The sequence below is a fragment of the Rutilus rutilus genome (genome assembly GCF_951802725.1).
Source record: "Rutilus rutilus genome assembly, chromosome: 18".
Taxonomy (NCBI): Eukaryota; Metazoa; Chordata; class Actinopteri; order Cypriniformes; family Leuciscidae; genus Rutilus; species Rutilus rutilus.
Window position 1 is genome coordinate 8314351 of NC_140231.1, and position 26251 is coordinate 8340601.

The 26251-nt window shown below is 36.7% G+C and overlaps 1 protein-coding gene across 1 annotated transcript in view; it reads right to left on the reverse strand.

Annotated features, from left to right (window-relative positions):
• The window catches only part of kif4 (kinesin family member 4), a 121893-nt gene that overhangs the window by 11876 nt on the left and 83766 nt on the right, over positions 1–26251 (reverse strand). Inside the window, exons 18-28 of the mRNA XM_084386917.1 lie at positions 25911–26021; positions 25680–25763; positions 24795–24908; positions 20101–20256; positions 17159–17256; positions 8792–8921; positions 6373–6543; positions 5886–6002; positions 4080–4157; positions 3849–3941; positions 3610–3771 (exon numbers count right to left, since the gene is read on the reverse strand). Of these exons, the coding sequence (XP_084243043.1) occupies positions 3610–3771; positions 3849–3941; positions 4080–4157; positions 5886–6002; positions 6373–6543; positions 8792–8921; positions 17159–17256; positions 20101–20256; positions 24795–24908; positions 25680–25763; positions 25911–26021 (1314 nt within the window). The remainder of the gene's footprint in view (positions 1–3609; positions 3772–3848; positions 3942–4079; positions 4158–5885; positions 6003–6372; positions 6544–8791; positions 8922–17158; positions 17257–20100; positions 20257–24794; positions 24909–25679; positions 25764–25910; positions 26022–26251) is intronic.

The following is a 26251-nucleotide window of genomic DNA, read 5'->3' on the forward strand; positions in this document are numbered from 1 at the left end:
CTAGTGAGAAACATTCACATTTCTCCGTTATTAACGGATCAAACAGCGCTGACGTGGAAACCAGGAAGAAACATTGTGACATGAATGAACTATCCAGTGTCCACAGATCTGCAATATTCACCATGGATTTACTGTAGTAACACTAACTGCAACTTTGGAAGTTTGGCAGGAATAGTAGGCTATAATGCTTTCAAGTAACGTTATGTCGGATTTATTTCGACATTATGAATAACATTGCTGCCCTCAAATGTTAATCTGAACTAAAATAAACATTTGTTTATAAGCACAAAATATTACATTTAATTTTTTCCAAGGAGCTGTTTTGTTTTATATGCTCCTAAGAAGAGTCAATTATAGCTCCATCACTGCTCAAAGAAAAAAAAAAGTCATACTTTAGTTCTAATAAAAAAAGAATAAAAAAAAAAAAATCAAGGAAATTTCTCTGGCATTTCTTTCTTTTTGCTGTATCGAAAACGTACCGAACCGTGACACAAGTGTATCGTAGCCTATTGAACCGAACCATGAATTTTGTGAACCGTTACACCCTACACTGTTTATTTTCTGGCCTTGAGTTGGACAATAAAGTTGGAATTTAATTTCAAATGGTTCTCAAGCAGTGAGAAGAGAAACATTTCTCATTCAAAGCACTGAAAGCAGTGATTTATGCTTTCTTTTTCAGGTTTGAAAATGTCATATCCAATACCCTGTACCATTCAATTTTATTTTATTTAATGACATTTATGTCAAAGATACAGGAGAGTGATAATACACACATAGCAGCCAATAAAATCTGTTGTTCAATATCTGACTGTTGTATTGCCTCATGACTGATGAAAATTTTGCCTTGTTGTGTGCAGTAGAATTTTGATGCATCGCAATGCATCGTAGAATCGAATTGAATCGAATCGTTACCTGGTGAATCGTAATCGAATCGAATCGTGAGGGCAGTGCCAATGCACACCCCTAATACATATATATATACATACACATATATACATACATATATATATACACATATACATATATATACACATATACATATTAGGGGTGTCGCAATATACCGGTATTGACGATAATCGTGATATTCAAAGCATGAAATATCGACATCGTGTTAATTTAGAGCAATACAATATACCGGTATTGGCGATATTGGCGTTTTCTAGACGCAGCGCTCGTCCGCGCAGCTAGAGTGAAACACTCTGTCCACACCCGAAAAAAGTAAGCTGAGCTCGCCAGTATTAACAACAGAGTTCTTCGGCTTCAAAGAAAACAGCACCTTAGAGGTGGTCGCACACCGGACGAGAAGCGCAGCGCCACGTCTTTAAAATTCGAACACATTCTGTATGAGTGTACACACACCGGACGAGAAGCACAGCGCGGTTCTATTCGGCGTCTGTCCGCGGCGCCCAGCAACGGCTCAGGACCTTGTTCAAAATCTTGCCGCGACACAGAGCGCAGAAAAAAGTGTTCAGATCACAGACTCAGCAACTATTGTATTTAATTGTACAGTATAATCATAACATAGTACAGACATTATCTCAATTCCATAATGTCCTTAAACATAATGATATTGCTGGCCATAAACTGCGAAAGTGCGTGTCCGGTGTGCAATACCTTGAGTTGTCATAGATGCGACGCGGCTATTATTTTACTAGTCATCATGGAATGGGAAACGTGACATTAACTGTTAACAGGGGGTTTCTGTGTTCATATATTTAATAAAGGGTGATTCTTAAAATTAAGAACCCCGTTTTCTTTAATCATCTTATTTTTGTATTTGTATTTGCACTTGATTTTTTTAATTCAAATCTGCTATCTGCATGACTTTATTGGCGCCAGTGCAATAACAGGTTTAAGAGCTTTTCAGTTCTGCAGGAAACCTTCAGACAGTGTTTGGCTACAGTTAAACTTCACATGCTTGTCTTCCTTCACAAAAATTTGCCATAGATTGAGTACCCCCCCATAGATTCTATAGATATCGCGATATATCGATATCGTGAATTCTTTTGGCCACAATAACCGTGGTGTGAAAAATCTAACATCGTGACAGCCCTAATACATATATATACATATATATACACATACATATATATACATACATATACATATATATATATATATATATACATATATATACATATATATACATATATATACATATATATATATATATATATATACACACACATACATATATACATATATAGATATATATACATATACATATATATACACACACACACATACATATACATATACACATATATATATATATACATATACATATATATATATATATATATACATATATATATATATACATACATATATATATATATATATATATATATATATATATATATATATATATATATATATATATATATATATATATATATATATATATATATATATATATATATATTAGGACCGGGACTCGATTAAAAAAATTAATCTAATTAATTAGAGGCTTTGTAATTAATCGAAATTAATCGCATTTTAATTGCATATAAATTAGGGCTGTCAATCAATTAAAAATAATTGTGTTGAACATGTTATTGAAATAATGTTCAAAGGGTGAGCATTGAAATAATTGTGCCTAGCAAATAATCAATACAATTGAACATTATTAAATTACTGAACATTATTAAATTATACATTTGATATTAAACATTAAATTATAAACATTTACACTTGCTTTACAGGTTTTTAACATTACTTCGAAAATGCTGAAATTTAAAGTTTGAGATGTTTTTCATCTGTTTTAGAAAGTATTTTTAGACTTTTGTTTTTTCAGAATAAAACTTGTTTTACAATCTTGAGCATGTGTTATATTTTTATTAAATGTGTTTAATTAAGCCATTGCTGCAAGTAATTTGACAGTTAACAATATTTTAGTGTACAGTTAATCACAAATTCAGTCAGCATTGTCATGACTCATTATCCCATGATGAAAGCCAGGTAATACGGTGAAACAACGTCACGATATCAACGTTGATTCAATTTGCAAAACCGAAGCATAATTCATCATTGGTTCAACAACGTCGACATACTATCTTTATTCACCCATATTGAAAGAAGAGACGGTGAAACAACGTCACGAAATCAACAATGAAACAACGTCACGATTTCAACGTTGATTCGTTTTGCACAATCGAAACATAATCCAACATTGATTCGACCTTGGTCCCTTACGTTCACCGGTGAATCAACGTTGAAATGCCGGCTGTTTTTTTATAAGTAAATGTTCCAATCAATGATCCAGGCAGCGCCAGCGTGTTCTCGTCTCCCTCCTTCATTTTCAGTCGAATTGTGGCTAGAACGGCTCCAGGTTCAAAGGTCAATACGGAATGGATTAATCTGCGTTAATTTTTTTTTACGCGTTATTTTGTCTCAGATTAATTAATCGAAATTAACGCGTTAATGTCACGGCCCTAATATATATATATATATATATATATATATATATATATATATATATATATATATATTATATATATATATATATACACACACATACACAGAGAGAGAGAGAGAGAGAGAGAGAGAGAGAGAGAGAAATATTTATGACAGTCTCAAGATTTACATGTATCCCCATCAAAAACTTACCCCATTCATTTTCGACTTTTTGGAGCCTCGTCGTGTTCTGTCGTTTTTCTCTGGAACCCACTCGTCCTCTTCCTTCTCAGACTCTGATGGAGAGATGAGTTCATCAAGATCTATGGGCTCTTGCAGACGTGCCCGAGCAGTGGAGTGGCTTTTGGCTTTAGGCTAGATGTAGGGGAGGGGAAAGACAGTGGTCAGAATAGATCTCTAAAATTGTTTTTTTCCAGGTGTTGCAGGTTTACCTTAGGTGGAACATATTCAAAAGATGTATCAGGTGACTCATTCACAGAAGAAAGGACTTTCTTTGCACTGGTCAGCTGGGCCAGAAGTAATTTCTGTGGAGATCCACCCCCAAAACAAAAGTTTTCAGGGTTCAGAAATTAGCAAGCACAACTTATGGAAAACTCAATCGTGAAATTCAGTTCCCACTTTGCTAAATTATGGTATGAATTTGTGAACGAAAAGACTTTTACCTGCTTGTATTGTTCATTTTCATTCTTAAGTTTTTGGTTCTGATCATCGAGTTCTCGCAGTTTTCCAATTTCCTCTTCCTGTGACAGAAAACAGACCATACATTTAAATGTTTAAATGTTCACTATTTTATTTGCTGAATGGATGTCATGTCTAATATGTAATTAGGTTTTACTGCACACATTTAAATGTCAATGACTGCATTGTCTTTTACATATTACACAATGAAACTTCTACCAAAACTCAGACATGTAATCATTTTTGGTACAGAGTGAGAGAGAACATTTTGACAGTGCTGAGATCACCAGTACCTGAGTTCCCATTCTCAGAGTTCATTAGTTTACGGTCTCTGTTTACAGTTCTGTCTAATAAATTGTTAGAACTGGTAATCAAAGAAAGTAAACAGTATACAAAAAGCATTAGAAAGGAAAAACAAAGGAAAACGCTTTAATACCTTCATCTACCATCAGCATTCTGCACATATGCATTTATTTATCTGGGTGAATCAAGCTGTGAGATATTCTGAAGTGCGCATTTATAGACTGCATAAAAACATGTAAACTATGCAAAACGGACGGTCCATGTGAACTGGATGCAGACAGGAGAGTTCAGGAGTGGTCACTGAATTGCAAGATCGACCATTTTTAAATCCTTGATTTCACAGTATGCTGCACTTTAACCAGGTGGCCACTAGGGTTGGGAATCGACTAGAGGTCAAGAATCGGATTTCTTTAAATTTTAATAAAATTAAAATTTCGATTCCTCTTATCGATTCCTTTGTGAACATTTCAATATGACTTTAAACCAGAGCTGCAGGCATGTGTAACTATATTGGGCAACTCTTAAAGTGACAGCAGTCTAATATTCCTGCTGCCATTCTCTATAATAACACAAATCAAACAACAAAAGACTAAGAAAATTCACTTGCTCTTGACTGAATAACTAACTATATTTGTAATGTATATTTTATTTATAAAGTGCAGTATTTTACATTTGATCGTTTCTGTAGCTGAATACCTGAAAACACTATTTCAATTGTATCTTTGTTCAGTTGTATCTATGTTGTGATTGCTAATTTTTTATTTGTTCGTTATTAATTACTGAGCGTTTACTTGTCTTTAATGTTTGAAACGCAAACGTTCCTTGCGTGAGTGTTCTTTAGCTTGTTGATTTTTTGTTTAAGATATTCAGCTACAATCAAATGTTTTGCAATATGACGAAATGTGAATATCATCTAAGGGTATCTTTATCTAACTTTATTGGAATCGATAAGCAAAATCGTTAAAATTCAAACGATACCCAACCCTAGTGGCCACTATGTTGTATTCATGTCAAATCCCTTTGTACTCCAAGTAAAATGAACATTACCTTGTCTTGATCTGAAAAAATATGATTCACAGTGCACACAGACTTACCAGATAACTGCCTGCACTGTTGGTTAGTGTTTACTTCCGTTACCACCACCCATATTTTTAACCATTTCATTGTGAAAAATAGTACAATAGGATTACAGACTGAAGTTCTGAAGTTTATTTTACAGATTTTTCTTTATATAAAGTTTATTTATTTTTTCATACAATTCCTTATTAAAATTATGCATTTCTAGTTCAGTAAATGTTAAAAATAAATGTAATTTCAGAAATTGTATTCCATGTGTATTTACCATCTTTAAATTAGAGTGCGATGTATACCGGCTTTATATTGATCACCCTGCTCTCTAAGATATCCATCAGCAAAAAATACAAATAAAAAACAATATTGGTTGACATCTACAAGAGAATACATGGAATGTATGGAGACATTCACACCTGAAACTTTAGACGCTGCATTAGCTCCTGCTCCCGTTTGGACACCTCCTCCTGCTGCTCCTCCCGCTTCTCCTGTGCCACAGGCTTACTCTGGAGCTGACCGAGGAGATACAGTACCTGGACACATCAGACACAAGGAATGAGTGAAAGGCCAATATATCAGCAACACTATGTACTTAAGGGGAAAGTGTATACTTTAGATACTGTAACTGGTCACCATAATAATCACATTTTAAATGGTTCTGCAGCATAAAAATAATTCACAAGTATAAAACAATTAAAATGACAAATTGTCAATTAAACTTTAAGAAAAATATAAAACTTAGTAGTGTAAAAATAATAATTAAACTTTAGCAGAAAAATCTACTTGCTATTAAATGTCAAAACTAAATGGAAAATAAAATGGAACCAATTCAACTAATTCTTTGCCTTTATTACTATGAAAATAGCAGCTAAACATCTATGAGGACCTTCTAAGAAAGCAGACCTTCTCCTGGTGTCTCTGCTCCATTTCTACCAGGTGACTCTGGTGCTCCATGTCCATGGCAGACATAAGCTTGCGTTCATCACACAAGATCTTCTGCATATCCAGCAGGTTGGCCTTTTCCTGCTTCAGCTCACTCTCCAGCTTGGCACTGGTGGTCTTGGAGACTACAACCTGAAACAGGAGCAAGGAAATGAGTTAAACAACTGATTATTATAATAAACTGAACAAAAAAAAAAAAAAGAAAGGAAAAACATTCAATATACTGACTTCTAAACCTACTTATAAAATGATTACTCGCACGTGTGAATTTTCATTTTTAGTTAAATTAAACTTCTTAAACAAGTGACATCCCTATGCCATACACCAACGTTTTTCCAAGTAATTACCTAGATTCTGGCGGCCTGTCAGTCTCATAATGAACCGAAAACATGTTTACATTTCTTATAACAAAAGATCATTGAGTTAACATTGAGTTTTGCACCATTGCTTTGGCAAAGTTGTCAATCAAACTAATCAGAATCGTGATATTAAATAGTGTCCTTATCAAATTGAAAAAGGCTGCAATTGAATTAATGAAGCAGTAAGAATCCCCAAGAATCGGTGGTTTACAGTGATTTTAAAACTAAGGATTGTTGTTAGGCATGAAGTTGTTAGGCATAAATAAGCAGCGAAGCGCAGCACTTTTATTATATTAAAAAAGCCATGTATTTAGATTTAGCACCAGAGAGAACATGTTCCACCGACTGAAACTGGTCCACTCTCACCAAATTAAAAGTGTTTTGAAAAGCTAGATTGATGGTTTATCAGTGTGTTGTGAAGTTACTTATTTAAATCCAAAATGTTGTTCTGGGCAGGCAGCACATAGTGGTAGCTTAGCCACCTACATGTCTGGTAATAGTCACCCACAATCAGTGTGTTGTGCTCAGCCTCTTAGGAGGGCACCTCTGCTGTTTGGCCTTGAGTGTCTCTGATTTCACTTAGGAAATCTTCATTCAGAGTCATTATTGGTTAAAAATATTTACGTTGTAATGGCAGTGGAAGAGTACCAGCATTGGCTTGTCGGGCCATCATTCCAGGGGTTAAGGATGCTAGTGCCACAATTTGTGATTCTTTGAAACTGTGGTGGCCCTTTGGTCTACTCCATAGAATATGAAAAACTTAAAGACAGTGGTCAGGCAAGACAGAAGAGGCCATAATCTAAAACCAATGCGTAAAGCATTACATTCAATTTAAAGTACCTAATTAAATGTAATTTCAGTTTAATTTAAAATAAACTAAGTGCAAATATCCCTTCTTGCTGGCGAAGGCAGTTTACACCAATAGAACAAACAAATTGACAAAAGATTGCAGTCTGTAAATCGCAAGAGTGGTGTGGAGAGCAAGTACAGGGTGCAGTTGATTTAGCCTGTCAAATCAGTGTTTTTCTTGATCCCAACAGACAAGCAATATGCATTCTAGCAACAAGATGTAAGCTAAATAAATTAAGTTAAAAAAAAAAACATATGGCCTACATTTTTGAAGTGCAGTTGAGGATGAAGCAGATTAAATCATTTTGCATTTTACAGATAGTTTTAATCTCGGGCCTCTTTATAAGACTTTTTTAAAGCTAAATTAAATCTGTGTGTGGCTATGTGAAATTTTTAAATGTTATAGCCATGAATAAAAGGCTTTTTATATATTTTCTACATTCTTGAGTGCCTTGGCCTCATATGTTTTTAACATTGACCAATTATTAAAAAATATTGTAAAGAGAAACAAGTATACTACTACATAGACGTGTCAATTTTGCTTTTCCGATGAGCATGGAACATTCGGATGGGCTGTGAGCAAAATGCAATGCAAGCAAGATAAACAAACGTTCCTCAAAAGAAATATACAACGTTCCTTAAAATATACAAAACTGATTGATGCCTTCAAAATATATAACGTTTTCAAAAGGTGAGCATGCCCCCGACCCCCCTAGAGGGCCTAACAACCACCCCCCCATAGTTTCACAAAATCCTGTGGGAAACACTGCAATATAACATTTTATTGATTTAAGATTTGATCTGAAAATGCCTCACATTCCCAGATAATCTGGGCCGAACAAACCAATGACCTGGACAAGATTTTTCTTAGATTGTTGAGAGGGCTTGATCAGGGATAAATCGGCCGAAGACTCCTGTAGTTTGATCCTCATTTAAATAATCTTATGAATGCACTTAATGCAGAATCGAATCATTAATCGAAATGCATTGTGAATCACCTCGAATCAAATCGTTCTGAATTTGCAAAAATCATTCTTGAATCGAAAACCTATAAATCGTGAATCAAATCGATGTCTACCTAAAGATTCACAGTCCTAGTACAAACAGCAGCTTCAGTGCTTAGACCAAAAAATATATAAAAATCCTCAAATGTGAGAAAATTTTGCCTTCACCTCAGCCATAAGGACCTTCAGGGCACTCTTGGCCTCTACGATGGTTGTGATAGAATCCCAGCGCTGTTTCATTCGCCCCTCATTATCCGCATCCAGAACCTTCTGCTGCAGGTCAGCTATCTGAGCACTCCTGAAAGAGTTTAAAGAAAGATATACACAGTGGATTTAAAAGTTTACACATCCGTTAAAACTGCAGCTTTTTGAGATGTAAAACACAATTTCAATTAATTTTATATGCGGCCCCTAAAGCTTCTGTACGTACTAATAATGTCCTTTCAGAGCATTTCAGAATACAACAGGGCACAAGACAAGGTTGTCACCTTTACCCATTGTTATTTGCCATAGCATTAAACCCCTTGCAATTGCCCTACGGTCCAGTGCACAGGTCTGTGGTATCACCCGTGCAGGTATAGCGCAAAATGTTTCTTTATATGCAGATGACCTTCTCTTGTCTAACCCTCTTATTTCAGTTCCTCATTTTTTCTATTCTAGATATCTTTAGTAGTTTTTCAGGATACAAACAAAATTTCTGTAATAGTGAACTGTTCCCATTGAACATCTTCCTTTCAGAATTCATATTCAGATTTTCAGTTCAAGGTTGTCAGTAATAGTTTTAAATACCTGGGGATTCAGATGACCCGTAAATTCTGACCCATTCAAAGCCAACATTAGTCCTCTCTATAATCATGTTAAGTCTCTCTTCGTGTCCTGGAGATGTTTCCCTCTTTCTTTGATAGAAATGGTGAATCTCATCAAAATCAATGTACTTCCTAAATTTTTATATATTTTCCAGTGCCTTCCTATATTTATTCCAAAATCCTTTTTTACGGTCTTGCAGCGGAATATCAAAACGAATGAATTAAAGACATCTTATGAAACCAAAGTATTTGGGTGGCCTGGCTCTACCAAATATTATTGGGCAGCAAACATTAGGAATCTGTTATTTTGGGTGCAGCAGGATTTGCAAAAATCTCAGTCTCAGTGGGTACTATCGGAAGCTGTCTTTTGAACTCCAGCAAATTTACAATTCTTACTATTTGTACTAATTCCCCTTAAGAATACTTATATAGTTAAACATTCATTAAGGATTGTCTCATTTACGTTTATCTTTACCAATAGACCCCAACCCCTTAACAGTATTGTTTGGTATCTTGCTAGAATCTGTTGAAATAAACACATTGGAGGCTGACAGTGTAGCCTTTGCAACTCTACTGGCTAGGTGACTAATTCTTATGAATTGGAAGGAAGACAGCAGCTCACCCTCCTTCCTGTCAATGGGTTTTTTTTTTTTTCTGGTATGTGTATAATTATACTTAGCTTATATATAAAAAAAATCTTAATCTGAATTAAGGTATGGTTGTATGTTATATGTATATGTGTACATGCATCTATATTATTTATACCGTATTACTACATTCACGTTCTTGTTACTTTCTGCCAGACCCAAGATGAACCAAATAAAAGCAGCAACAACAACAAAAATCATGAAAAAGTAAACTCATATCAGATCTTTTTTTACTTGTAATATATTGAAAACAACAAAATTCTGGTAACAAATGGAAACTTTAAAAGGAAAAAAAAACCTGATTGCGTTATTTTTTATATAAAAAAAGCTGTGATTTTAACAGGGGTGTGTAGACTTTATATAAAAAAAAAAAAGAAAAAAGTAATACAGGTTTCATAACAATATGAATTTTCAAATTTGGCTGAACTATCCCTTTAAAAAGCAAGCCATTTCAGAGAATAGTTTAAAATGACAGAGCGCATATACAACTTGTATCAACATCTTTTGTTGTTGGCTTTTCAGAAATGGTGAAATGAGATGGCCTTTTTTCCAACAGGTAAGATATCAAGCAATCATAATATTGAACGTCAGAGTTTGCCTAATGATAAGACACTGCTAATGTAAAACTGTGATAGGGCTCTTGATAGCTTAAATAGTGCTGCTATGGTAATGCAAACTAATGCTTTTTTATTTAATGAAATTCAGCACACACAGTTGTTGGCCATTATACATAGGTTCTGTCCCAAACGGAACCCTAAGCTCTCACGTTCATAACCTTCTGTCAGCGGCAAGGGTTTCACATGCAGCGGAACAGTGCAGGGAAATGGGCTGAAAGATAAGATTTCAGAATTAGAGACTTTAATCAAGGATAGTAAGAATGCAAGGGCATTAGATACAGCTCTGAAAGCAGCTAGCTTAGCAAGCCCAGTACATTGTTAGGTTCCAGCTGCAGAGCCCCCACAGAGAAACCTTTTGAAAGTGCCTTAGTTAGAGATTCTATTTTACGGTACATGCAAATAGAGACACCAGCCACCATAGTCAAATATTTCAACACTACATTGGCTCCCTATTAAACACTGTATACATTTTAAAATATTGCTGATTAATTACAAAACCCTGAATTGTTTAGCTCCTATCGCATTATATTTGTTGCAGTCTCAATTCAGGTCAGTTGATAATACCTATAACAACAAAAACGATAGCGTGAGGTAGATCCTTTTCCTATTTAGTGCCCAAACTCTGGAACAGTCTTTCTAGCATTGTTCGGGATGCAGACACACTGTGAGTTTAAATCTAAATTAAAGATACACATAACACTATCACATTATTATATCAAAATCCCTTACAGTATTGTTAGGCAGCATATATTAGGTCAACCGGAAACAGGAACACTTCCCATTACATTGGATGATCTTGATTCATCGTAAGAGGAATGGCAATATATTAGTCTGTCTCACCCTGACCCCGATTCATCATAAGAGGAATGGCATTATATTAGTCTGCCTGTCTCACCCTGACCCCAAGGTTACTTTAGTAAACCAGGTCTGGTATCCAGACCAGATGGTGGGCCTGCAACGCAGAGAAAACCACAACACAGCCATGAATGACAGCGATGACCATGACAACTAGACAATCCCAAGAGAAAGATCCACTGCGAACACCTCGTCAACTAGACAACCCTCGGCACAGATTTCCCTAGCGGAGGCCATCCAGACAAGTCCTGTGCGCAAACTCCTATGGCCAGCTTCAACAACTTCTCCCACAAAATGCTGGTGTGATGCATTCAAATCTATCCTGATTCAAGCAGAAGGTGTCAGGATGCCAGTCTGATCAGCTCAGGGTTTGTTTGTGATGTGTCCTTTGCTTGAACAATTTTGCTTCCTGTGCTCTATTGTCACTCCGCCCCTCGTTACCTTATCTCATAATGGCTTGCACCGTTTAAGTTCGTTTCTCACCCTTTATATTCCTCTTGTTTTCTGTCATGTGCCAGATCAATCTCTGTAGCTTTAGTCTTAGTCTTGTCTTCCTACCATTTATCTGAAGTTTTTGAGATTTGGTTATTTTTTTCCTGTTCTTCTAGCCATGTTTTTGAGCTCCCGTCTGGTTAGTTTTTTCCTCCCAGCTCCACTGTCCGATTTGGCTGCCAGATCTCATCCTTCTTGTTGCTCCCTTCCTGCTCCTTTTTGGATCTTCCCTGCCCACCAGCCCCAAAGGATTCCAGCTACCACCACCAAGTCCCTACCTCTACTCTCCAGGTTCACTCTGGAGACTGTACTCATTTCTCCCCCAGCGTTGCTGTTTGGATCTGCTCTGACATTTCCCTTATCCGACGCATCCTGTTGGGCTGATGTAGCACTCCATCGTTTCTGGCTGGAATCCTTCCTGATCCCCCTTCTGACTGTGGCCTCACTATTCCTCATTGTGTTCCTGATTTTGTGTGCCCTTGATATCCAATAAATCACTTATTCCTGCAACTGATTCCTCTTTTTTTTACCACCCTGGCAGAAGGAGCTAGATGAAATATTCTGAAATCATATCAATCCACAATCTGAGTTCTGATGCAACCTGGAATCATAATCAAAGCATGTTCTTTAATTTGGTCAGGAGAACTGATCCCTCAAGTGAGCCTGTTTTTTCTCCATTTTTGTCACTAGATGGAGTTTGGATTCCTCTCCACTAACGCTTTGACTTGCTGAGTCGGGTACACTTAATATTCAGAAATATTGATTTGACTGCACTGACACTATTGGATTAGAACTGAATTAGGGCTGCATGATTATGACAAAAATCATAATTGCCGATTATTCCCTTGAAATTGTAATTGCGATTATTAATTACGATTAGGGGTGTAACGATACACAAAACTGACGGTTCGGTATTGACATCTCGGTTCGGTTCGGTGGGGTGGGGGGTTTAGAAAGCTAAAATTGCTGCTGCTTTTTTTTCACAGTGGTTTAATGAACAAATTCTGTCATAAGCCCTATTCGCACGGGATTAGTATTACCCCTGGACCTCTGTAATTAAGAAATTATCCCCTGACGTCTGTGTTTTTGGTGGCTCGTTCACACGGGCAAATAAATGTTCGTAATTAGGGGTGCACGATATATCGGCCGCCGATATAATATCGGCCGATATGGTCATTTTTTTTACACATCGGTATCGTTCCGATGTCAAAATAGGGCCGATGTGAACAGGCCGATATTTGACGTGTGAAGTTGAAGATGAAGTTGACGATGCTGACTCGCGATCTTAGCAGTAGTGAATGCGCCTGAGAGAAATACACATTTCATACAGATGACATAAGCAGAGAACAGTCTGTTTTCTTTCGTTTTGAATTGTTCTGTTTAAAAATAGATGTTTCAAGCTTTCTATGTCTCAGGTCTGTGAGGCAGGTAGGTTTCGGTTCATTTGAGACGCGCTTCAGTTCAGGCGCCGTCGCCTCCATGTCCTGATTAAATATTTTCTAATATTTACTTCTTATTTATTTTTGATGAAACATTGATCAAAATTAAGATACAATTAATACAAAATGAAATTAAATTTAAAGACAGGCTTTGTGCTTTCTGTTTGAGGTCTCTGTGAAAGTTTTAAAGCAGTCTTTTAGTGCCGCTTTCAGACGTGCATAACAGAGAACTGTCCCGTCAGTAACATTGTTAACGCAGTCCAGTGCGACTTATGTTTTTTCCCTCTTCATGACACATTTTTGATTGATCGTTTTTTGACTCGTAGATATTTGAATATATTGCTTGATATTTAATACCCGTTCGAATTAGATTTTTCTCAAAAGTGACAGCATGTGTGATTTGTGGATTACTGATAAGCGCGAGTGGAGAAACAGACGTTTATTTATTCATTCTCAGTGTTGAGAAACGTAGCCTTCATGTGTTACGTTATTGTGTTAATAATAACTAAAGTAGCCTACCTAATTATGTTACATATTTATTTTGTATGAAAACTAGCGCGTTCGTTACTTATGGATTAAAAAGTAGGCAACCGTTGTATCAGTGCTGCGCGAGCTCTCCCTCACAAACACGGACGCGCGCACCCAGAGAGAGAAGACAATTGTAAAATGAAAAATTGACGGGCTAAGTTTAAATTTTGTTCTTGCTTGTTTTTTTTTCCTATCAAAATGTCAGAAAGCATTTTGTATTATCCATCCGTGTTTTTAAAATTCTTTAAATGACAGACGTTTTACTGTTAACACAGCCCATATGTCGGATTCGTCTTATAGCCTACTTGTTATTATTTTTAGAATAAGTGATTCGTTATGCTATTATTGGACTCCTGTCTATTCATTGTCAACTGTTTTCTATAAATATGTTTGTATTGGCTAACATTTATTCAGCTAATGCGTGTCCTGTTTAAAATGCGCAGTGTTCAAACGCAAAGACAGCACGTCACAAATAGAAGCCCTTTTCCCTGTGGTATTTAGTATCATATTTGGATATTGGAATAATAAATTAAGTAGCCTATCTTAATTGTACACAATGTTCCTGTTTTTTTTTTTCCTGTTTTCTAAGGGTTTCTTAATTTTAGACAAGTTGACCAGCACACATTATATGCAATGCAATATAATGCATGTGTGTCGTATGTGTGACATATTTTGCATACAGGTAAAGGTGCCCAATATCAGTAATTTCTAAAGTAAAAAAAAAAAAAAAGTGTTTTGGAAAATAGCTCTTTATTTGATAATCATTAAAATTTGTTTTCTATACAGAGATAGACATCGGTAAATATCGGTATCGGCCATAACAGCAATATTAATATCGGTTATCGGTATCGGCCACAATTTTCACATCGGTGCATCCCTATTCGTAATTCCCTCGAGTTTACGGACTTTACAGCGCGCGCCCACCCATTCACACTTCACTAGCTGAACGTGCTGAAACGAAGATCGCGCTGCAGTATTGCAATTCAAAAAAAGAACTTATTTAAAACCAATTTATTAGAGAAAAATTATATATATTAGCCTATAGAATATCATATTATTGTATAAATATATAACATATCTTCTTTTTTTTTTATTCTTTGTCCATATTTACAACAAGCCTGCCTGAAGAAGGTATTATAAATACCGAAACGTCGCGATAGGCTTGTTCTTCTATTCATTTTATTTGGTTTATTTCATTTTATATAATTTTTACTCTTTTACACTTTGATTTCTTGAGATACTTACAGGATGGACGATTGGACGTCCTGTCTCTTCAGCACGTACACAACATCCATGGCGGTGACGGTCTTTCTCTTGGCGTGCTCGGTGTAGGTGACGGCATCGCGGATCACGTTCTCCAGGAACACCTTCAACACTCCGCGAGTCTCCTCGTAGATCAGACCGGAGATGCGCTTGATGCCGCCGCGGCGCGCCAGATGACGAATAGCGGGTTTGGTGATTCCTTGGATGTTATCGCGCAAAACTTTACGGTGACACTTAGCGCAAAGAATTGCTCCACGATACAGACTACTAAGTTACACTTCCACAAAAAGCGTCCAAACTTTCCAAAAGAGCTTCCATGTTGCGCCAAAATGCTTAATTTGACGTTTCCATGACAACGGTCCGAGTTGAGCTTCAGGATCACGTCTTTACTGTAGTTTGTTTTCTCTTTTGCAGCACTTCATAGTTTTTATTGGAGAAAAACTATAATCGGATTGGAGTAGGGCATATCGAGAGATTTTATTGTTATAGTTTTAATACAGACGTAAAATGGACTGTTAAACGGCCCATAATGGTTATTACGTTCTTTAGGAAACGATAGGCTCACAGAAAAACAGCCCAAATCACAGACATGGGGATTCGCACGGGACTGGTATTATCAGAGGACCCCTGTGTTGGCCGAAATACGGTAGGTAATTTTCGGGGGAATTTTTACAGACATTTTTACAGACATGGCAGATTCGCACGGGATAAAAAAATCACAGACGACCTCCGCGATTATTACAAATTACCGGAGGTCCCTAGGTAATACTAATCCCGTGCGAATAGGGCTTTAAGACATGAGGTCCATTGAGCCGGGGATGGGCCGGGGCAGCAGGGGGCGGGCCGTCCTCGGTACGCAATGAGAGTATCGCGATACGTATTGTTGGTGGTGTATCGCGGTTTTTTGGTTCGGTTTGAATATCGTTACACCCCTAATTACGATTATCACAATTTATACATACATATATATTTATACAAATATATTTATTATAATACATGTTTACACAAAAATTGTGAACACACACAAGTACTGTCCCCCTTTACTTAACATACACATAAATTGTAAGAATATGACTAATAGTAAAGACTACTAATAAATAAACATTAGGCCTATGCTAAAGCTATTAAATAGCAGTCCCAAACTTTGTTAATACAATGTTGGTATGTCACCACAGTCATTTAAAAATATAAAAAATAACACAAAATGAAAATAAAAGTGGCATTTTGGGGTTAATATGGAAACGACAGTTACCATGGTGAATACACAATACTAACAAGAACTGTTAATGAAACGTGATTTATGGATATTTTACTTTTATTTCGTGATTTACTAATTTACAACGTAACGACGTTGCATGCTCGTAGTTTCTTTTGCACTTTATATACAATGAAGCGATACACAGCACGCGCTGCCGCATTTGCGCATGAAAGAGTGTGCGCAACAAGCACAGTGTAACGGCTGACATGACAGGAAAGTCCGGTTTTCTGAGGTGAAAGACTTTTTATTTCAGCGTACACTTACGTCACTGCCTAAAAGTTCCTATTGTGCTTGGTTTTCTGAAGTAGTTGTGATTCGCCTCTCATAACATAACATGCTATAAACACATACACGCATAGTGGATTTTCTTTTGTAATCGCGGCTTTGAACGATTACGTAATCGTGGAATTTAATTGTGCAGCCCTAAACTGAATGATGACATCACAGCTTTCTGAAGATCTGCATTTCTTAATAGCCAAATTGAACTCATTTCATAATTGACAAACTTTACACAGTTATTGAACAGAAATGAATCAACACTTATTTGCATTCACTGTCATCACTCCATGCAGATAGTCCAAAACTAGCGTGAGTATACATTCACTGTGGTTCAGTTTTAGTATGTCTGACCTGAGCCCCATCTCGGTCTCCAGACTCTCAACTTGCTTGCTGATGGAGGCTTCCAGATCACCTTGGCCTTCCAACTCTGAAATGGTCAGTGTACGACGCTGAGAAAGGAAAAATAAATAAATCATTTAAATGCATCAAACTGCCACTGACAAATGACTGAGGCTTATAGATAGATAAGATGGAGATAGATAGATAGATCTTAAAGTAGGGCTGTACTGTCCTAGTCGATTAGTCGATTAGTTGGTCGATACGTTCTGGTTCGACCAAAATTCTGATTGGTCGATTTTCTGCCGCGTTTATTTCATCAGTTTTGCCGCGCTGAGGCGCGCTCATTTCATCAGGTGGAAAGCACTAACTGCTAATGGGAGTGTTTTCAGAATACCCTTGTTTCACTGTAACAGTCTGTCTTCAAAACACCCCCCTTGTTTTCACCTTTTTTGGATTAGTCCAACCCAAGAGAGAGCGTTGAGCGTAGAAGGTTTGATGCTGAATATTATTTATTTAATTGTGAGAGCGTTTAATAGTCAGTCCTCTTCTAACACGTCAACAACAAAGAAATCGACAGTGTGGCAGCATTTTGTTAAAATTGATAACAGGAAAAAGGTCGAATGCAAAGTTTGCAAGCAACAGTTTTCCACAGCTTGACGACAAACATGACATATCATCTACTGTAAAAGTGGTAAGCTCACTTGTCTGCGTTAGCTTGCCCTGTCTGTTTTGAGTAAGCTATGAACATATCAGAATTTGCATATTTCAATGTTTTAGTGTGATAACCTAACTTTTTTATTTTTTATTTGGAGCCTAATGCGCAATTGTGCTGTGCTGTTGGTTGTGTTAGTTTTGAGCCTAGGATGCTTTATTTTTCAGTTATGCACTTTATTTCGTTTCTGCTCTTGATCTGGTTTGTTTAATAAATATTCTTTTTTTATTAAAGTGGACGTGCCTTTTGTGTTTAAGAGTAAAAGCTTTAAGTTAATAGTCTATTCGTGTCTCAGCTGCGAAGCTAACGTTAAGCTCATCAGCCTCGCTCGGTGCGAGGACATGCACGGTGAAATGATAGTGTCTGACTAATAATAACTTATTATAACATATGACAAAAATAATTGTCTAAATTATGTTGCATATTCCTCAACAGTTCTTGTGATGATATCACTAGTTGACAACATAGTACTATTTTCGGAAATCATAAGCTATGATATTGCGCAGGTGCACGTGATGCAGCGCTGTCAGAGCTGACAGACTCAAGTGTCAGACTCATTTCAGTGCAAAATAATTAGGTCAAAACCGATTTAATATACTGCAAATAGCCTACTAGTTGTTTATGTTTATTTATAATTCATTTAGGCGGACAACAAGGCTACCAAGTACTGCGCACAGTGCACATCTAATTAATTTAACGTTTTTTTTCCTAACGTCATTTTTAGTCGATTTTAGTCGATTTTTAGTCGAAAATTTCAGGACTTCAGTCGACCAAGATTTTCTTTGGTTGAGTACAGCCCTATCTTAAAGAGATAGTTCTCCCAAAAGGGTGTGTGTCAATTTTCATTTATCATCTATCTATAAATTTAAGATCCATCCATCCATCCATGTCATTTCAAACCCATAAAACATGTCAATCATTTTAATATTCTCTCACAATTTTTGTAGATCTATTGAAAGCCTAAGTAATAAACATTTTCAAACATCAATCAATAAAAACATTGTAAAAGTATTCCATACAAATCAAGCAGTTTAATCCAAGCAGGGCTCTGTCTCTTTAAATAATTGCATTTTGCTACCTTTTTTCCTGGCGGTGCGGCTGCATTTTGTTAGAGGTTGCACTGCTTATTTGGGTAAACTTGGTAGTGGGACTAATGCCATGTCTGTTGCATATGAGAAACATCAAAAGGCAAAAGCTCTAGAAGTGGGACAAAACGGGACTACTCATTTGAACCGCAAGGACCATTTATGAATTCGCTCCAATAGTCAAGTCAAGTCACCTTCATTTATATAGTGCTTTTAACAATAGTTTCAAAGCAGCTTTACAGAGATAATAGGAAATTACCGTAACAGATTGTTTAGGGTTTACAACAGCTCTAGGATAAAGTTATTGTCCAGCAAAAGTTAGTTTTGATTGATTCACTTCCGTTGCGAAGATCATCAGTTATTAATTTAGGGGCCACTAACACAACACCGTTCTAACGGTCATGTGTCTCGAAAACGCACTCCCTGAAATAGGTTCGAAGGTGCAAACGATAATCCGCTATCTCTGCGCAAACCTCAAACCCGCGAAAACACAGGTGTCACGCACATGCGCATTACGTGTTCAGTCCAAAGGTATGCGCGTTTGAATATATGTGCGCAGGTGTGTAGTCCTTTACAAATCAACCCTCAAACTACTTGTCTGACCTTAAAAATGTATAATACAGTGGGTTTTTTTTTTTTCGTAGCCATGCGAATCGGAATTATCCCCACAACATTTTATCTGTACTGAGGTAAAGGGAAGAGGAGGCGGCCTTCACAGGGGAGGGACATGCAAACCACCATTATTATTAAATATGGATCTACTGTAGTACTAACACTTTACTGTAACACTTATTTTCACAGAAAGGTGGTACGTCACTGCTATTAATGATAATAAATTGACAACTGCATCTAAACTCAAGCTCAGTGCTTAATTGTCAAATAATGTGCACATTACCCTACCTTCTCAAATGTGTGTGCATGAAGCACAAGAATTAATGAGGTTCATCATAAAGCATGTCTTTTCAGAAGACTTGGATTAAACCACTCAATTCATACGACCCATAAATCATACATCATTTTAGTTCCGAAGATGAACAAAAGTCTCATGGGTTTTGTTTTATGGGTCTGCCTTGCAAGCACTGTTACAAAGCCCTGACACAAATGTAGTAAGCAGTATGTTAGTATTTCATGCTGAACATGGTGTGTGTAAATCTCACCCGGACTTTGGCTACAGGTCTCTCTCCTGCCTCCATCTGCTGGCGAAGCTGAGCGATCTCCTCTGCTAGCATTTTCCTGTCCTCCAGTAGGTCCTGTAGATGTCGGCGGGCCTCCTCTGTGCTCACAAGCACTTCTACCTCGTTCAGCAACCAATTCTTAACCAAGCAAAATGACAATTACAACTAGGGCCGAGCGACAAAAAGATTAAAGGTTAATTTTAATAAAACCACATAAAAATGAGGTTGTTGAAATCTTTACAGATGTTACTGTTGTTGTTAATGAACAAATTTACATCTGCATCCCAGCTCAAGCTACGACCAGTTAACTCAAGCTACTGTCAATTGTGCATTTCTAAGAGACAAAACATGTAATGTTATTAAAGGGCACCTATTATGCAAAATTCACTTTTACATGGTGTTTGAACATAAATGTGTGTTGGCAGTGTGTGTACACAACCACCCTATAATGATAAAAATCCACCAAGTGCTTTTTTTTAAATCCCCATAAATCATAAGTACTGTCTCAGAACGAGCTGTTCTCAGATTCAGGGCAATGTGACGTCACTTTGCACAGGCCCCTCCCACGACTGTTGACTGACACTGCAGTTTGAGGATAGACCCGCCCTGAGTGAGCTGGACACAGTTCGCCATTGTTTCCACGCTGGAGCAACTGTAGACAAGAATGTCTCCTAAGCGATTGAGGTGTTTTGTTGTTGGATGTAAGAATGAACTTAGTCTTCATTTACTCTCGTTGTTACTCGAGGATGGATCTGTACTGTTCGTGATCCAGCTTACAGTCTCCGGAGCGACAGGCCTAACGTTACTGATCACGGCAAAAATGAAAGTGAGAGCGCGCACTTTATGACAGCTCATCCAGTCGTTGATATACAATTTACCAGTTGATTAACCCCCTGAGGTCTACGGTATCGCCGGCGATACCAGCTCGCTTTTTTTTTATCAGTGTAAAAGAAACTCATAAATACTCCTGTTGACTTTGATTTTCCATAGGAGTTTCATACATCAATCGATCCTGTTAAATGTGTATTATTTTTGTGTATACTCACAATAAAAACAAAGTGTGGTGCTTTTTGCCAAATAAAGAAAAATAAACACGAAGCTAGGTTCTGCCTTCTCTCTGTCCGTGTAGTCCATTCTGAAACGCGTCCGAAAATGAATCATAACTCAGCGAATACTTCTCACACAGGCATGTGAGTTATGTCTTTATGAAGCTTGAAATCTCTTATTTTAAATGAAGTAATTTATATAAAACACAAATGTTTTCAACTCATGTAATCCGTTTGAAAGCAAGGAGAGGTACCGTTTTTCCTTCTGCCTCATTATCTTTATAATCAGCTGCGGGCGCCCCGCCCCCGGCGCGATTCACATGTAAATAGTTTAGGTGATCTAGTATGCATCGCATACGCCCCCTGATCAATGCCATAAAAACACAGTTTCTATCAGACTTACTGATAGTTCATCGCGTTTTGAGTATGGCACGCTTCTCCGGTAATAAAGACGCCCTTCAGATGATTCTGGACAGCGACGAAGAATGCACGATACCGGGTTGTTTCCTCAGAGGAAGATTGTAACAGACGACGAACGGCAGCATATTGAAGAGCGAATTCCGCCGAGGACACAATTTCGGAGTAAGTTTTACTTAAAAGTCTTTTGTCTTTTATTTTTCGTGTTCGCATTTATGAGGAAAAAAACAATATTACGTGACAGTTCTCCATTATGGACGCGAGCGCTCTAAGCACTAAAATACTTTCAAACATTCACAGAGACCTCAAAACAGAAAGTACAAATCCTTTCTTTAAAACGAATTTCGTTTTGTATCAATTGTATCTTAATTTTAATATTTTTTTCATTAACAAATTTCCTGGATAGGCTAGCAATCACAACATAAGATCTGAACTGGAGATCATCATGAAGCCTACTCGCCTCACATGTCTAAAAAAAAAAAAATATATTTACAGAAAGCTGGTTCTAAACAAAACCATCCAAAACAAAAAAAACTATGTAGCCTAATAAATGTGCATTTCTCCGGTGCGTTCACTAGCCTACTGCGAAGATCGCGAGTCAATAGCCTATCATCAACTTCATCTTTGCCAGAAGTTAAATTTAAATTGCGTGTGTGAATGAATGATGTTGTTTTAGCAAACTGTATTGCTATACTGAGATGAGTAAAAATCGACTGAAATATGTTTGAATAAAATGTAGGCTATTTGTATAAGCAACGTATTAAACGGCAAATTAACAATATGCACTAATATTTCATGAAAACAACGTTAGTCAGGCGAAATATGAAAGACAACATTTTGTTTAGTAGATTTGGGTACAGTTTTTACTGTAGAATATACTGCCACATCAAATAAGCTTTTGTTTAGCAATTTCTATATATAAAATAGCCTACTATTTTTGTCAAAAATAAAGTCATCAACTAAGATGTTAGCTGTTCCAATGTTGGCTATATTCAAAGTAATGAATACATAGATAAAATGTAGGCCTATAATCTTTTTTTTTTTTACAAAGAAAGAGTACACTTGAAATATTGTTAAATTGTAATTATTGTTGTTGTAACCTTTTTAACTTTGAAATATGTATGATAAAATGTATACTTTAGTTTTTACAAAGAAAGATTACACTTGAATTGTTGTTGTAATTGTAACCTTTTTAATAAAAAAATATATTTACAAGGTAGATGTAAACAAACTATTAAAAGGTAAATATAAGCCTTTTCTTTAAATAATTTTTATTGTGTTTTATTAGTGACAAATTTGGGGAGAGGATAAATATTCCAAAACTGAAAATACAGTATGAGAATTAACTGCACAATTACTAGACATGTTTTCCTTGGATATTATAGGCCAAATTGCAAGCACAATATGTGGAAAAATAAAAAAGAATTGAGATGCTTCCAACTGTTGCTCTTGCATTCTTGTGGCTCAGTGACTCACCTGAATGAATGGCTAATTAAGTATAAAGGCCCCATTGTCTCCTAAGGTGTGAACCACTAAATATGCATGATATGTGACGCCCACTCCGCATATTGCCTTTCCAAACAGAAAGTGCTTTGCAAAATTCAAATCAATGTATTGTGTTATGTGAATGATTAGGCAGGGTGATTTTCACATCATTTTGAAGAAAAAAACACTAGGCAATGACATCTATTAGACAAAAGTCTTATTGGCACATATTTAGTATGTGTTTTATGGCCTTATTTCAGAAACTTTAGTTTTTAGTTTTTTCAATAACCACGCATAAACATTATTCTCTCAAAAATGCAGACATGTACATTCTTGTTGCTCACATATTATGGTAGCCCTGTTTGTGCTAAATAGTGTGTAATTTTTTTTTGCCATTAATATGTTTATAAGCAACTGAAAAAAGCACAAATGTCAGGGCATGTCAGAACATCTCAAGGACCCCAAAAACACCTCAGACCCCAGAGGGTTAAGCACCCACTGAAAAGGTGTGTATATATTTGTTTACTGTTAGTTCTAACGAGTGTTTTGTGTATTTCGCTGTGTATGTTCAATGATAATGAGAGAGAGAGAGAGAGAGAGAGAGAGAGAGAGAGAGAGAGAGAGAGAGAGAGAGAGAGAGAGAGAGAGAGAGAGAGAGAGAGAGAGAGAGAGAGAGAGAGATTATGGATAAGACTTTAATGCACACTTATATACTGTTTATTCGGCTCTTACAGTGATTTTCTGGAGTAAAACTAAGGCTTCATCTTTTGTGTGAGGTACAATAAACTTAATTGAACTCATCAGTATATTTTGGTCATCATTCAGACGGGGTCTGCTACAGCAGGCTTGTATTAATAGTGGATAAAAGCAGATGACAAATAACCGTAATTAAACTAAACTATTCCTGTTCCATCTCCATACAGCATATATTCTCTGGCTCTGTGGGCATTACTGTGTGACTCCCGAGTCGAAATGAACACCACTACTGAGAGTTTCTGTTTTGATATAATCAGATGAGATTGTCCTGGCTCTTAGTGCGAGCTCGTGAGGCTCCGCCCCCTGGACCGGCAGCAGCAGTTAATTTGCATTTAAAGGGATACACACTAAAACGGTGCTTTTCTGAGCCCCAAAAAATGACAATTGAAACATGCTGTAAAAAATGATCTCTGTTGGGTATTTTGACTTATTTTACATCTTGTGAAAAGGGGCATAATAGGTGCCCTTTAATATTGCAACCTGCACTGCAAACTGCCAAAGATACGTGCCATCAAAGTTAGGCAACAACACAAACCTGTTTCGTGACTTGAAACAATTACCCTTTAACTAGGGCTGGGCAATATATCGCATGACATTGTTAGGCGCATCTCGTCAGTAAAGCCGGTTCCTTGATTAGTAGTAAATCGCCATCACCTGCTTTCAGATGGAGCGACATTTACAACACAGAGCCGTAGTTAACTGACAAGCTGAGCCATATCGCATTAATTATCGCGGCCTGCGATAATTAATGCGATATGGCTCAGCTTGTCAGTTAACTACGGCTCTGTGTTGTAAATGCAGCATATATATATATACCAATAAACAATATGGCATCGATACATCATACAACCTAAGCTGGTAGACCATTTAAAAATAAATTCAAACTGTACTTGAATCAGTTAGCCAAGATCCAAAAATAAATGACAAATAAGCTGGACGTCAAACCAAACAGTTTTTTTCTAAGTTAAGTACCTTGACTCTGCTGGCGACACCCTCGGTTCCACGGTTATGAACGTCTTTACGCTTCTCTGCAACTTCACTTCTCTTCTGAAGTGCATCTTTCAGACGCTTGTTAGCAGCTGCAGCCTGTGGATGAACATTAATTTTTTTTACCATACTGTAGCTGTACGATATTGAAAAAAAAATGGATATTGCAAAGTTTTGTTTTTCTGTGATAGAGCTATACAAATCATCTGGTGAAATTTTCATATTGCAATATTTGTAAATAATTAATCATTCTAGGATGATTGGGGTGATTTTGTAGGACAGTGAATCTGCATATAAAAATAATAAACAATTACAAGCATAGATAAAGACAACAGAACAGATACAATTAAATAAACAGTGCTTAATGTTTTTTTTGTTTTTTTGGTAAATCTAACTGTATTCAGGTTCAGACATTAAATAATCAAATGTAAAATAACTACATTGTCTCTTAACTGTATAAATTAAATCTAATAAAATTGACCCGTCGCAGAGTTTGATTGACAGGCGATCTGACCAATCATAATCCGCCATCCGTCCGACAAATCAGTCAGGAGAGTTGGTAGATGTTGGTAGAAAAGTACATGCAAATGATAAACTTCCATTTTATGATGGCTAACGGCAATTAATCCACAAATCACATGCATTCCGGATCCTATGGATCACTAATCCACTATAATCCCTATACTTGACTTCGCACATCCTGCGATGTGACTTTCGAGGATGTGCACATTGAGTGTTAAAACGATAGATCATGCAGCCCTAATAGTGGAACACTGTCCTATCATTTGAGGCGGGAGATGTGTTAGACAACAAAACAGCAGGTGCAAATTAGTTCAGAATTGCTGTATAGCTTTTGGAAAAACAGCTCACCTCCTCTGTCTTGCGACGAAGAATATTGGCCTGTTTCTGGAAGTCTCTCTCCAGTTTTAGCATCTCATATTGCCGTTTACGATCCTGAAATGTGTACAAACATTTAATTTCCTGCAAAACTTTATTACCATAGAAATATGAAAAATTGGAATGTCAAACGCCAAAAACGGTAAAATTACACCATCTGTAAATGAAACAAGATCAGAGTAAAAATTTAAGATTGACACTCACTTTCTCTTTGAGCTGCAGTACTTCTTTATCTTTCTTCTGTTTCCACAAACGAAATTTCTCAGAGTCTTCCTTCATCTGTCTCATGAGCTGCACTCGCTGGGACTTCATAGCCTGCACAGATTAACCAGCACTTTTTCAACTGATAATTTGTTTAATGAAAAAGTTAAGCCTTATTTTAAACCCACTTTCATTGACTAAGGCTACGGTCAGACAGCAGGTAAATGTTGCCCAAATCTGATTTATTTGGCTCGCATGTGACTCTTTTGCCACTTCCATATGTGGTACTAAATTATGGAAGCATATGGGTAGCAATATTCAATTTGAAATGTAATATGCAAAAT